At 39.3% G+C, this 15,605-nt stretch overlaps 1 protein-coding gene and 1 long non-coding RNA gene across 2 annotated transcripts in view; both read right to left on the reverse strand.

Annotated features, from left to right (window-relative positions):
* The window catches only part of LOC143666873 (uncharacterized), a 49,260-nt gene that overhangs the window by 14,995 nt on the left and 18,660 nt on the right, over positions 1–15,605 (reverse strand). The window lies entirely within an intron of this gene.
* LOC143664956 (bile acid-CoA:amino acid N-acyltransferase-like) lies at positions 1,942–15,098 on the reverse strand. Its single transcript, XM_077138461.1, has 3 exons — positions 15,061–15,098; positions 3,769–3,778; positions 1,942–3,109 (listed from the first exon to the last, which is right to left on the reverse strand). The coding sequence occupies exons 1-3, from the start codon at positions 15,096–15,098 to the stop codon at positions 2,513–2,515; spliced, it is 645 nt and encodes a 214-aa protein (XP_076994576.1). The 3' UTR covers positions 1,942–2,512.

The raw sequence follows: 15,605 nt of genomic DNA on the forward strand, positions 1-15,605 counted from the left end.
TCTGCCTGATTCTTTCTTCTGGTGGCTGAAATAACTCTAGTGAAACTTTCATTTTAGTATTTAGTTGTGCAGCTTAGTTTAGTACTTTTCAACTCCAGAATTTGTTTGTTTCCTTTTTATATTTTCATTCTATTGATATTCTCTAATTGCTCATACTTTGGTCTCCCAGTTTCTTTATCTCTTAGTCCATGATTTCCTTTACCTCTCTGAGCATATCTAAGATAGTTGATTTAAAATCTTTGTCTAGTAAATTCAATGTCTATGCTTCCTCAAAATCAATTTGTTTTTAATTCTAAAGAAAGGAGACATCCTTTCTTACTACTTTATATGCCAAAAATATTATTTGGAAAATGGGTACATTTTGAATACTGTAATGTGGTAGATCTGGAAATTAGGTTCTTCTCCAAAACTTTCAGTCCTCTTTTGTATGCCTCATCTGTAATCTTTTGTCCCAGATGCCTGTGGGTTGTTCATTTGCTTTAAAATATTTTCAAGGAATACATACTATTTTCAACATTTAGTGAGTTCTCAGTTACGTACAATAAAGACAAGCGCCTGTGTCAGTCCTTCAGGAAGCCCAAACATGTTAGAACAGAAGAACACAATTCTTTGTGATTACCATCTGTGCTGCTCCTTCTAGAATTAGTAACCAGGGTCCTACACTGGTAATGCATCCTGTTTTCAAGGCCCTTGCCAATCTGGGAAGGAGGTGGAGATAAGGGAAATAGAAATGCTATAATACTTTCTTAACATTTTGAAATTGTCTTTTTCTGGGCTATGAACTTTTTGGTCGACATAAACCTCTGTTTTCCAGAGTTCTGACAATGTGATTTTCACAGATTTGCTGGATTTGTTTTTTCTTAATATTTTAATGCTGCTATGCAGGACAGATGCTTAAAGGTGGCTACTGTGACATATTTTCTTATGTGTATTATGCGTGGCAATAAAAAGTTTTTGACAAAATAGAGGTGAAACGGGGTTGTGGAAAAATATTGAAAGTTACTCAAAAATGACTGAAGTTTGGTAAATGAAAATAGAATGCATTGGCTGAAAAGAGGAATATGTTCACAAGACAAAATTAGCTATAAACACTGTTGGATCCATGGAATGCTGATTATACCATGACTCTTTCTTTCTATTATCCTTCTATAGCCCTGGTTTGTTCTGACTTTATTGTATTCTCTTGTAGATTCATACATGGTGGGTTGGATAGATTCTAGCAGCTCTAGGTTTTCATCTTGCATGTAGCTAGTAATTCCAAAATTCTGGGGGACAGTTATGCTATGATTTTCCTCGGTTTGGTTTTCATACCCTTCTTTGAACTAACCATTGTAGTTAAAGGATCAAGATATTCTTATATGCCAGAGATGTGCCATATCCCCACTTTGTGAGAGTGGATCTGGGAGGCATTGATTCTACCCAAACCACAAACACACACTTTACAACAAAATAGAGGAATTCTGGCCTGAAAAGGATGAGAAAGGGAAAGGGTAAACAAAATTATAGTTACTACATATATATCTGATTATGTCTTTCTTAAACACTAAATTCTTCATTGGTTCCTACTGCCTACAGGATGAAGTGAAAATTCATTGCATGGCTTTTAATAATCCTTCATGTTCTATTGCCAGTGTACTGGTGCAGCCTTACTTCCTTCCTTATTTTTATATATTCTATTTCTATAACAAAGAAATGCCTGGGATGCATATGAAACTTTAAAGAAGATGCCTTAGATTCTACTTTGAACATATTAATATGGACTACTCTATCCTCTCTAAAATCATCCTGTTCACATTCCCTGGGTTAGTTCTCACAGCCCTCACTCTGTCAATCTCAACTTGCTCCCATATTATTTCTGGAAATGCCCAATTTGATGCAGAAGTTGTGGAACAATTATTTTTTCTTTTATTATATTTTATTAAATATTTTATTATACACAGGTTCAATGATTTTATCTCCTAGATACAATCTTCAGTACCAATCACAAAATAATACATGTTATTAACACAGCTCTGGTTTTCCAGTTGGGATGAAGAGATTGCTGGTCTTTATTCAAATCTGAGATATATAAGCATTAACTTTATTAATAAAACATAGTCATTTTGAGTCTTAAGAAATTGACAAATGTCACTACTATGTTCCTTTCATGTTTTACTTTAAGCCAAGGTATACTTTGCTTCATAGTTGATGTTTTCTGATTTGAGAATCTTTATTATAATTGTGAACTGGATTATTCATGATAGACAAATCTCTAAAGTTATTTCCACGAATAAAGGACCATTCTGAAGACTTTGGCTCTTTATGGTCTCTTCTTTCCAATCATAAAAATCCACTGGATGATACAAAGCTAAATGAAAACCAAAGTCAAGGCATTCAGAATCTCAATTCTCCTTCCATTAACTTCCATAATTATACCCATTCTTTCCCTCTTTTTAAAAGAAATCAAAGACAATCAAGAAAAGTTTCTGAGAAATGGATTTACGTGTGAATTACCCTGGAATGTCTACTCTTCTCAGAGTAGGCTGGTCTTAAATGGAATGAGATGCTTCCTAAGAAACTTCTGCATCTCCCTCCAGGACTGTTCCTGTGCATCTGCATGTGGTATAACCTCTCCACCCCAACACACAGAGAAGGAAGTCTTGGGTATACGGGAGGCATAGCAGAGTGGGGTATATGGAGGCTCTATGAGGTGGCCTGCCTGAGGGTAAGAGAGCAGGGTCCAGTTGTTCTTTCCATTTCTCTTCAGTTGCTCTATGGCATGCTTGGCAAATGTTTTGCTGTTGACATTCTTATCTTCTTCGCCCACAATGAAGAGGAAATGTCCCTGGGCCTTTTCAATGGGGAGGAGAGAAGGCAAAGTGGCCTCAGCATGGGGGTCATTCAGAACATCAGGCAAATGTAAAAGCCCCAGGGCATCTATAGAAATAATCTCTGAAGAGACACTCAAGGACAGAATGGTCTGGTCATGATACTTGAGAGGTTCACCTATAACAACGGTAGGCCCATTAACAAAGACTGTGGCTGTGACTTGTTTCAAATTGACAGCCATAGAGAGTCCAGTCACAGCTCCCTTGCTCATAGACACCACCCCCACACCTGGGCCGAAGACCTGAAAAAGATATAGAAATGATTATGTAATTCTCTTCCTTATTTAGCACACTGTACAACCCCTAATCATGAAAGTACAAGTAATAATGGGAATAAACAAAAAAACAATTGTACCCAAACCATTTCTTCTGTTCTGTAACTCTGAAAAATATACTCAATTTTACAGAGTAATAGTTCTCCATAATTTGACCTTTTTCATTGACTTCTATGTATGTCTTCAGCCTTCTTCTAACTGTCAAGTGTGAAAGGTCACAAAGGAATTCCAGCAGAGTGAGGAAAACGAGGAAAATAGGATCAAAACAATGATGAGCACAAGTTATGGGAAAATTATCCTATTAATAGTTTTACGTCAACTCAGCTTCTTAGATCATCAGAGAAAAAGTATCATGATGGAAAAGAAATAGGATGAATTTAAAATTAATAGGATGGAACATGAAACGTCAATCAGTGGACTCCAGAGTTAGTATAGTAGGAAATAGAGAACAAGGGAAGAGATACATTTTCAGTGATGGGGGAAGGGGACCCCTGTGAAATATACAACAAAGGTGAAGGAGGAATATGAAAACATAGAACCAGAAATAGTATTTTCAGACTCCTCTAAGCTCTGTCTTTTACCATCATTGTGTGGCATTAAAGCAACCTTCTTTGCAACTCACTCACCTTGTGGGGACTAGAAATAAAGATATAAGGGACACAGTCTTTTACTTCAAAGAGTCAATGCCAGGTGGAAGAAACAGGGGAAAAGATAGAGTTGCTATTAAGTGCTATGACGCAGAAATGCAAAGGTATACACATAGGACAGGCACCTAATTCAGACGTTATGAGCATAAATTTAGAGGATATGAGTGTAAAGAAAGTTTCTTAGAAGACTTGGCAGGTGCTTAGATTCTTAGATTAAAGAAAAGAATTTGGATAGGAATCCGGATAAGAATGACATTCTTGCCACAGTGTGGCAGACTCTAGGCTCATCACATGAGCCAATGCCTGCTTTTTCAATTATGTGCAAGTTTTATGTAATTCTACTTCCTGCCCTCACCTCCTTTTATGATCTCTGCCCCAAAGCTGGTTAATAGAAATTTAGGATCCATAGACAAGTTCTTAAAATTAACAGGTGGGTCTATAAGGCCTGCCACCCTACAGATGGGAGAGCTTGGTGTAGGCCTAGTGAGTTTTATGCAACAATTAGCTCTGTGACCAATCATATGAAACATGATTTTACTTCTCTGGGATGTTGCTTCTAATCTAGAAAATAACAGGGTTGGATTTGATGAAGCTTAAAGGCCCTTTTACTTTCAGCTTTCTGTGTTAATGCCCATGGTTGAAAAGTAGGGTGACCAGAAAAGACACAGGACACCAGTTAAATTTGAATTTCAGATATATAAAGAATATCTTTAAATTGAAGTATGTCCAAATATTGTATGGGGCATATTTGTACTAAGACTACTCATTCTTTACCTGAAATTCAAATTTAAATGAGGCATTCCATATTTTTATTTGCAATCCTGGCGATCCTACTTAAAAATTTCTCCTCTTACTTATTCAGCAGACTGTTAAATATCACAGTGAAAGATAGATACTTTTTTAACTGTACCACATGTGGATGACAACAATGGCAAAAGTCATGCAGCAAGTGTACAGTTAACCAGTACAGCGAGAAATCATACAACCTCTTTGTTTCCAATTAAACCAAGGGGGTATTGTAGCATTGTTATAGTGATGTGGTCATGTTGTTACAGTATTATATTATCATTTATCAAGTTAAGGATAATCTCTTTTCAGTCTTCTCAACAATTACCTTAGTTTCCTAGAGCTGCCATAACAAAGTTCCACATTGTTGGTGGCTTAAAACAACAGAAATGTATTATCTATTACTTCTGGAGACTAAAAATATGAAATCAAGGTGTTGACAGAGCCATCCTTACTCTAAAGTCTATAGGAGAATCCATTTCATGTGTCTTTCCTGGCCTCTGCAGTGGCTTGCTGGCTATCCATGCAATTCTCAGACTCAGCCATTGCATATGTTCTCCTCTCAGCCTATTCCAAATGTTTTCTTCTTAAAAGGACATCAGTCCTTCTGGACTAGAGATCCACCCTATTCAGTATGACATCATTTTAACTTCCCTAATTCATCCATAATGATTGTCTTTCCAAATAAAGTCACATTCTTATTTACTGGTGATTAGGACTCCAACATATCTTTGTGGCGTCACAATTCAATCTGTAAGAACCAACAATATAACTTATCAAAGCTTTGTTCTCCACTTGTGGTGGTTTGGTTCTGGTGTCAAATTAGCCTAGTGATGAGGCCAAGTTGCCTGGTCAGGCAAGCACTGGCCTGACAATTGCTATAAGGATATTTCATGGCTGGCGGATGAACTGAAAGGCTGCTGTATTAAATCATCAGTCAGTTGAATACATTTGTGGCTATTTACATGTGCGATCAATTAAGGCATGTCTTCACCAACAAGATAATCCAGTTAACTGAAGGCTAAGAGAGACTCTATCACTGCTTCTTCAGCCAGGGAGCCTCTCCTGCAAATTTGCACAGACCCTTCATCAGAGCTGCCAGCTTCACAGCCTATTCTATGGATTTTGGACTCTTCCATTCCCATGGTTGCATGGACCACCTTAATAAAGCTCATATTTACAGACCTCTCTGGTTGTTTGTGTTTCTCTAGGGAACTCTAACACAGCTTGGTACAGGAGTGGTTCTTAAGAAACAGAATCTTAAAAATGGGTTTTTACAATTAGTGTTCTACTCTGACTAGACTCAGAGGCACTAATGATTCTGTTTCCAATAATCAAGGTGGCACTGACAGTCCATGGGGTGAGTTGGCAAAAGTGGAACTCAAAATATCATTAGATCCCATTAATTTACGATTATCTGAGGTAAGGCTCCGGGTGAGAGTGTCTTTGACACCTTTATGGAGTTTTCTAGAATTAAGTGGTATAATGAATTTGGCTGGTTTTTGTTCGACATGCTGGATACAGTGATGATGGAAAGGAATGAGCTGAAGGCTTCAAATTTGCACCTTCAGTGCCATATGAACGATGTAAAAATTTTCATGTGTGCCCTGAAAGAAAATCTTATTTCCTGTGGTCACAGACTTGAGATTTCCTAAATCCAGACATGAAGCCTCAATGTGTGAGTAGCAGATCTACAATGTAAACTGAAATCTCAACCTTGCAGGGTGTCTACTGTTAAAATAAGAGCTTTGACTAGAGAAGAATGGGATCTTGAAATGTGGGATAGTGATATATGACTTCAAAATGATGGCAATGGGGAAATGGGATCCTGGGAATCTGTGGAGCCTCTACTAGTTAGACTTATAATCCACTACCCTGAGGAAAATGCTTCCCGACCTCGAGCCTGCCTTGAGGAAGGAGCTTGCCTGCCTCCAGTCTCCCCAGAGAAGTCTGATATCCAACCTCCACCTACTTAGATTAACTTTTCACTTCCTACTAACCCTGTAACCTTCTCCTGGGTAAGCAGCCCTCACTCCTGTCAGAAGCGACTAATCCTGTTTCATCTAATGAAACTGCAATGGAATGCCATGAAGTAATTGGCTTGAAAGATTTATATTTCTTTTCATGACCCACTGCCACCAGCCCTCTTTTCTCCCAGGCTTATAACTCAAGTTTCAGGAGGTCCTAAAAACAAGGTAAAGTATGCTATACTCCAAAAGAACTGCATGAATCTTCCACTCTATATAGACAGAAATCAGAAGAATTTGTGTGGGAATGGATATTAAGGGTGTGGGATAATGTTGGAAGGAATACAAATTTGGATAAAGCTGAATTTATTGATATGAGCCCAAAAGCAGAGATTCTGCATTCAATGTTGTAGCTCAAGGGGTTAGAAAGGGCATTATCAGTTTGTTTGGACAGTTGGCTGAAACATGGATGAAAAGGTGGCTGACATTACCTGAGGTTAACATGCCAGAACTGCTCCCGTACAATTTAGATGAGGGGATCCAGAGACTTAGAGAGATGGGAATGTTAAAGTGGATTTATGATGGAAAACCTGGTCACAAACCCCAGGTATATCCAGAGGACACATCTTTCACCAGAACCTGGAGAAATAAATTCAAGAGACTAGCTCCATCATCCCTGAAAGCTCTATACTTGCCCTTCTCTGAGGGGCAGATATTACTGTAGAAACTGCTATCACTGAGCTGGAATACTTAAACACAATAATTGGATTCTGGGTTGGCAGAAGCCATGTGACAACAGTTAATCACGATAAACAAGGTGGGCATGGTCAACATAATGGACAGCAGACTCAAAGCAGCAGTCAAAATAATCTGACTCACACAGACTTGTGGTTAGTAGTAGTAGATCATGGCTAGTAGATCATGGGGTACCTAGAAGTAAAATAGATGGGCAGTCTATTAAATTCTTATTTGAGCTGTATAAGGGGAAGAATTTTAGGTCAAGTGAACAGAAGTCTAACTTGAATTACAAAAACAAGGTCATGGCCCCTTAATCAATTCCCATACTTGAGACAGTTTTCAGATCCAGAGCCCCTTGAATGGAGGGGGGGGGGGCAGTTACATCTGGGGAAGGACACTTTCATACTGCCCGAAACTTATTGTTAATGTTCCTCCCAGCCTTCCCCATGAAGACCTATAGCCTTTTTACCAGGGTGACTGCACTGGAGAAAAGGAATAGTAGGGGGATTATTGGACACTGGCTAAGATGTGACACTAATTTCAGGAGAACCAAAACATTATTCTGGTCCATGAGTTAGAGCAGGGATTATGGAGGTCAGGTGATCGATGGAAGTTTAGCTCTGGTTCCTTTCACAGTGGTTCTTTTCACAGTGGACCCAGTATAACCATTCTGTGGTTATTTCCCCAGTTCCAGAATGCATAATTCGAATCTGCAATTGGCTGATTGAATCCCCACATTGGTTCTTGGATTCATGGAATGATGGCTATTATAGTAGGAAAGGCCAAGTGGAAGCCACTAGAACTGCCCCTACCTAGCAAAATAGTGAGTTAGAAGCATTACCATAGTCCTGGAGGGATTGAAGAGATTGGTACCACTCTTAAGTACTTGAGGGATGCAGGGGTGGTGATTCTCACCACATCCCCATTCGATTCTCCTGTTTTGCCTGTGCAGAAAACAGACGTGACTTGGAGGATGACAGTGGATTATCATAAACTTAACCAGGTGGTGACTCCAACTTCAGCAGCTGTTCCAGATGTAGTATCATTGCTTGAGCAAATCAACACATTTCCTGGTACCTGGTATGCAGCTACTGATCTGGAAAATCAATATTTTTTCTCAATAGCTGTCAGTAAGGACCACCAAGAACAGTTTGCATTCAGCTGCCAAGGCCAGGTATATTCACTGTCCTGCCTCAGTGGTATATCAACTCTCCAGCCCTATGTCAAAATCTTCCCCACAGGAACCGTGGTCATTTCTCCCACCCATTAGACATCATATTGGTCCATTACATTGATGATATCATGCTGACTGGACCTAGTGAGCAAGAAGCAGGAACTACTCTAAACTTATTGGAAAGATATTTGCAGGTCAGGGGATAGGAGAAACATCCAACAAAAATACAGGGCCTTCCACCTCAGTGAAATTTCTAGGTGTCCAGTGGTGTGGAGTATGTCAAGATATCCCTTCTAAGGTGAAGGATAAGCTGTTGTATCTGGCCCCTCCTATGACCATAAGAGGTGCAATGCCTAGCTGGCCTCTTTGAAATTTAGAGCCAACATATTTGTCATTTGGATGTGCTACTCTGACCCATTTACAGAGTGACCAGAAAAGCTGCTAGTTTTCAGTGGGGACCAGACCAAGAGGAGGCTCTGTTACAGGTCCATGCTACTGTGCAAGCTGTTCTGCCACTTGGGCCATATGATCCAGCAGATCCAATGGTGCTGGAAGTGTTAATGGCAAGTAAGGATGCTGCCTAGAGCCTTTGGCAGGCCTCTATAGGAGAATCACAATGCAAATCTTTAAGATTTTGGGGCAAAGCCTTACCAACTACTGCAGATAATAGCTCTCCTTTTGAGAAACAGATTTTGGTCTGCTACTGGGCCTTAGTAGGGACTGAACACTTAACCATGAGCCACCAAGTTACCATGAGACCTGAGTTGCCTATCATGAGCTAGGTATTGTTTAACCCACCAAGCCATAGAGTTGGGTGTGTACAGCAGCATTCCATTTTGAAATGGAAATGGTATACTAGAGATTAGGTTTGAGCAAGTCCTGAAGGTACAAGTTACATGAAGAAGTGGGCCAAATGCCCATGGCCCCCACTCCTGCCATATTACTTTCTCTTTCTAAGACCAGAGCTATGGCCTCTTGGGGAGTTCCCTGCAGTCAATTGACAGAGGAAGAGAAAACTTGGGCCTGGTTAACAAATGGTTCTGCACAATGCAGGGACCACCTGTAAGTGAACAGCTGCAGCACTACAACCCCATTCTGCAATGCCCTTAAAGGAACAAACCCTCCCAGTGGGCAGAACTTTGAGCAGTGTACCTGATTGTTCATTTTGCTTTGAAGGAGAACTGGCAAGAAATGCATCTGTATACTGACTCATGGGCTGTTGTTACAGGTTTGGCTGGATGGTCAGGGACTTGGAAGGAGCATGATTAGAAAACTGGTGACAAAGAGGTCTGTGGAAGAGTTATGTGGATAGAGCTTTCTGAGTGGGCAAAGATCTTGAAGATATTTATGTCCCATGTGAATCCTCACCAGAGGGTGACATCAACAGAGGAAGTTTTTAATAATCAATTGGATAAGATGAACCATTCTGTGGATGCAAGTCATCCTATTTCCTCAGCCACTCCTGCCATTGCTCAATGGGTTCATGAACAAAGTGGGCATGGTGGTAGGGATGCAGGTTGTGCATGGTCTCAGCAACATGAACTTCCACTCACAAAGGCCAACCTGGTTATGATCCCTGCTGAGTGCCCAGTCTGCCAGCAACAGAGACCCACACTCAGTCCCCATATGGCATCAATCATCTGCTACCTGGTGCCAGGTCGATTACACTGAACAACTTCCATCATGGAAGGGGCAGTCATTTATTCCAACTGGAATAGGCACGTACTCTGGATATGGGCTTGCATTCCAGCATGCATAGCTTCTACAAAAACTACCATACGTGAACTTATAGAATGCTTTATCCACTCCCACAGTATTCTATGCTTCTGATTAAGGAACCCACTTCATAGCGAAGGAACTGAGGGAATTGGCACATGCTCATTGAATTCTCTGGTCTTACCATGTTTCCTATCATCCAGAGGCAGTTGGGTTGATAGAACAGTGTAATTTCAAGACCCAATTATGGTGCCAAACTAGGTGGAAATAATTTATAGCGCTGGGGCAATATTCTCCAGAAGGCTGTGTATGTTCTGAATCAGCCTCTAGTCCATGGCGCTGATTCTCCCATAGCCAGGGTTCTTGGGTCCACGAATGAAGAGGTTGAAATGGGAATGGTCCCACTCACTATCACCCCAGAGATCCACTAGGAAAATTTTTGCTTCCTATCCCTGAAACCTTAGCTCTGCTGGTCTAAAGGTCTTAGTTCCAAATGGAGGAGTGCTCCTTCCAGGAAACATAACAATGATTCCACTGAACTGGAAATTAAGACTGCCATCTAGCCACTTTGGGCTTCTCATGCCACTGAAACAACAGACACTGCATGGGGTGACTGACCCTGATTATCAAGGGGAATTAGGGCTGAAACTACACAATGGAGGTAAAGAAGAGTTTTCTTGGCATATAGGAGATACCCTAGATTGTCTCATAGAGCTATATGTCCTGTAATTAATGTCAATAGAAAACTGCAACAACCCAATCCAGGCAGGACTACCAATGGCGCAGAAACCTCAAGAATGAAGGGCTGGGTTACCCCACCTGGCAAAGAACCAAAGCCAGCTGAAGTGCTTGCTGAAAGTAAAGGGAACATGGAAAGGGTAGTAGAAGAAGGTAGTGATAAATATGAACTATGACCACGTGACCAGTTACAGAAATGAGGACTTTCATTGCATGAATATTTCTTCCCTGTTTTGTTATGACTATGTTTGCATTTGTACATAAGCAAATATCTTGATTTCCTCTTATATTACATAAGTTATATTGTTCATGTTATAGTATTTAAATCATAGGAAATTAAGAATAAGGGTGAATATGTTTGCATTTGTACATAAGCAAATATCTTGATTTCCTCTTATATTACATAAGTTATATTGTTCATGTTATAGTATTTAAATCATAGGAAATGAAGAATAAGGGTGAATATTACCTAAGGACTTGAACCCTTTTCTGGAGAGATGCAGTGTGTTTCTGGTTGTATATAGGACAATTGAGTAGTGTTAGGTGAAATATATGCCTGTTATTGTGTTCTATTTGGAAATTAAGCATGTTTCAAGGTGATGTGTATAGCTTCCAAGTTGACAAGGGGTGGACTGTGATGGTTAGGTTCTGGTGTCAACTTGGCCAGGTGATCAGGACAAGTTATCTGGTCAGGCAAGCACTGTGCTGCAAGGATATTTCATGGCTCGTTGATGAACCGGAAGGCTGGTGTATTAAATCATCAGTCAGTTGATTGCATTTGTGGCTGATTACATCTGTGATCAACTAAGGCTTATCTCCCACAACAAGATAACTCAAGTAATTGAAGGTTTTTAGGGAAGAACAGAGATGTTTTCACTGCTTCTTCAGCCAGTGAACCTCTCCTGTGAAGTTCTTCTGGATACTTTATCAGCATCCCTAGCTTCACAGCCTGCCCTGTGGATATTGAACTCTTTCATTCTCATGGTTGTGTGAGCCACACTTATAAATCACATATTTACAGATCTCTCCTGTTGGTTCTGTTTCTCTAGAGAAACAGACATTCACTGATGTCTCTAGAGAACTTTGTCTAACACAGCACTAAAACCAGAACTCATTTTTTACAAGACTTATGGTAGTAAGTAGAGATGGAAGAAAAGAAGAGAAGGGATTATGTGGCATTGCTGTACTTTTCTCTGTGGTTTCTAACATCCTAACTGGTTGAACACCAGTTTATTTAACAGTCATTTCTAAAAGCTGAAACTGTAACTACTCAGCAATGTGTTTCTAGAAAAAAAATTCAAAATCATGGAAAATAATCGTATCTTCTAAGGGCATTCAATTTAGTTTAGACGTGGGTGTAAGCATTTCCCTTTAAAATGTAACAAAATTACAAAATAAAGTGGTTGCGCAAATAATAATTAAACTCTAGCCCTTTTGATATGTTATCAGAAAGTAAACCTTCACTTGTGCTATAGACAACTTTAAGGAAAGATGCACTAAGGTGATATCCCCTCTTCTGAGAGCCAAAAGCATTCTAAGTTCCTCATCAGGGAATGGTAAGTGACAATGCATACCCAACTTGTTGAAATATGCTTCCTTGAATTTCCTATTGAAATAACAGAAGTAGGAATCCCAGCAGAGTTACTGTCCAGGAAGATGCAGTGACAGCATATCCTAGACCAGAATATTTTCCCAAGATGCAATATTGGATTATAAAAATATCCTACTTTTGCATTGCTGTGAGAGAACAGGAGTACAGAAGGTTTTGTCATTTATTGTTTTTTATCTCTGATCCAATAAACTGGATGCTGTATTTCCTCACAAAGTATTTGGTGTCAATTAAAAAACTCCTAATTTTATCTGTTTAATGTAATGCCTATATATGTCCCAGAGTACATTAAGCAGATAATGAAAAAGTATTGGCAAAGTTCCTTGAGGGATGAGATAAAATATGTTGGACTATGAAACCTAACCACTGGGGAAACCTTGGATACTGTGTCAAACATTAGGGACACCCAAATCAACAGGCCAAGCCCTTGACCCAGAGCCTTGCCCTTGTGAAGCTTTTATAGGTAGCAGAGAAGCTTAGCCTACCTGTAGATATGACCAAGAGTCACATATAGTCCAGAGTGATAATTATTATTTCTGAATTTTGAGAGGCTGTTTTGTATATGCATAACCTGGTATTTAGAGATAAAAAAGAAGCCAATCAGGTTTGAATTAAGATAATTTAGAATATAGGGGTAAGAAAGACATTGCCTATATTTTAGAACTTTACCTTCATTTTAAGACCAAAGGAAGAAAGGTTTATTTTGTCCAGAAACTACATTTTCTATAGCACATAATCTAACTGAACGTGTCTGGATAGATCATTTGAACAATCCAAACATAGGGAGCCCAGAATAAGAATGAGGGCCTTTAATCCTGCATAGCTTAATGTAATGCCTGAATACATTCTAGGTTATATTAAACAGATAATCAAAAAGTACTGGCAAAATCCCTTGAGGGATGGGAGAAAGAATATGGAACTATTAAATTTTACCACCTGGAAAATCCAGGATACTGAGTCAAACATTAGGACGCCTAAATCAATAGGCCAAGCCCTTGATCTTGAGGCTTGCTCTTGTGAAGCTTACTTATATAGCAGAGAAGCTGAGCCTACCTATAGGTATAACCAAGAGTCACATCCAGAGGTTCTTTTTTGTTGCTCAGATGTGGCATCTCTGTTTCTAAGCCCAAGTCTCCAAGTGAAATCATTGCCCTCCCCCGCCCCATGTGGGACATGACATCCCGGGGTGAAAATCTCCCTGGCACCATGAGATGACTCCCAGGGATGAGCCTGGCCCTGAAACTATGTTATCAACAAGCCATCCTGACCAAAAGGGAAAAAGAAGTGTAACAAATAAGGTATCAGTGGCTGAGAGAGTTCAAATAGAGTCAAGAGGCTACTCTGGAGATCACTCTTACACAGCTTCAGTTAGACATTGCTACCTGACATAACTTGCCAGATACCAACCAAACCATTCCTGCCAATCCTAGAGAACACCTAGGGCATTTTACAAGATTTTGCAAGCAACTTCCAGAAATCTATTACCTTCAGATTACCCTAGACCAGCTATGACCTGCAATGCAGAAGGACCAGCCTCTCCAGAACATCAACTAGTTCCATCCCCCTATCGCATATTATCAACAGCCCCTTTCAACACGAAAAAGTTAGAATGGGCAAATGCCCCTAAAGAGTGGGAGAAAGATGATGATGGTGAAGTTATACAGAGAATGTAGGGTTTAACAAATGAGATGATTGATGAATCACTACATTTATATTTCTTATAATCCCCAGTATCTGGGAGCATCTAGTAGTAAAAATCTAAAAATGTGGAATTGTAACCCATATCAAACTCTGAAATCTGTTCTACAACTAACTGTTTTCATGTGCTTTGAAATTTACTGCTTTTTGGCAAAAAAAAAAAAAAAAATACTAGGAAACTCAATCCAACAGCATATTAAGCAGGAATTATCTCAGGATTACAAGGGTGGATCAGCATAAGAAAATCAAAGGATGTAATATACCTCATTAATAATATGAAGGAAAAACCACATGATCATCTCAACTTCAGCAAATAAAGGCATTTGACAAATCAGCAACATTTTTGATAAAACAAGCAGAAAACTTGGAACATGATAAAGGCATGTACGAAAACCCACACTAACATCATACACAATGGCAAAGGACTGAAAGTTTTCCCCCAAAGTCAGGATCAAGGCAAGGATGTCACCCCTGTTATTTAACATTGTATTGGATCTTCTAACCTGAACAGTTAGGCAAAAACAAGAAATAAAAGGCATCTCTATTGGAAAAGAAGATGTAACATTATCTCTGTTTGCAGATGACATGCTCCTATACATTTAAAAAAAACAGAAAAATCTACAATAAATCCTATTAGAGCTAATAAACTAATTCAGCAAAGGGATGGAATAAAAGATCATCATGAGTGTTTCTATATGCTGGTAATTTAACATTCTGAAGAGAAAAATCCTTTTTACAATAACATCTAAAAGAATCAAGGATGTAAAAGACTTGTACACAAATGATGAATCAATAAACAAACTGTGGTATACAGGGGTGCAAGGGTAGCTCAGTAGAATTCTCACCTGCCATCCGGGAGATCCAGGTCTGATTCCTGGCCCATGCACTTCCCAAAAAACAAACAAACAAGCAAAGAATTGAAAAACCAAACAAACACAAATTCAAGAAATGGTGTTACAATAAGGTGATAGTCACATGGAAAAAGAATGAAATGTGACCCCTGCCATAGAGCACACACAAAAAAATGTCATATGTACACACTGCAGATTATTCGGCTGTAAAAAGGAATGAAGCCTCATCCATGTGACACCTTGAAGACATTGTCAAATAAAGCCAGATGCAGAGGACAAAGATTGCATAATTAGAACAAGCAAATTCATAGAGTAAGATTCTAGAATACAGGTTACCAGGAGCCAGAGTGGGGGTAGGAAATGGGGAATTGATGCTTAATGCTTAATAGGTACAGAATTTTTGTTTGGGAAGATGAAAGTATGAAAGTAATGGTGACACAAAATTGTGAATGCAATTAACACCACCATACTATATGTTTGAACATAGTTAAAAGGGGAAAATTTAGGTTGCTTATATGCTATCGGAATATTTTTAAAAA

Source organism: Tamandua tetradactyla, chromosome 2 (assembly GCF_023851605.1).
Source record: "Tamandua tetradactyla isolate mTamTet1 chromosome 2, mTamTet1.pri, whole genome shotgun sequence".
In the NCBI taxonomy this organism is placed as follows: Eukaryota; Metazoa; Chordata; class Mammalia; order Pilosa; family Myrmecophagidae; genus Tamandua; species Tamandua tetradactyla.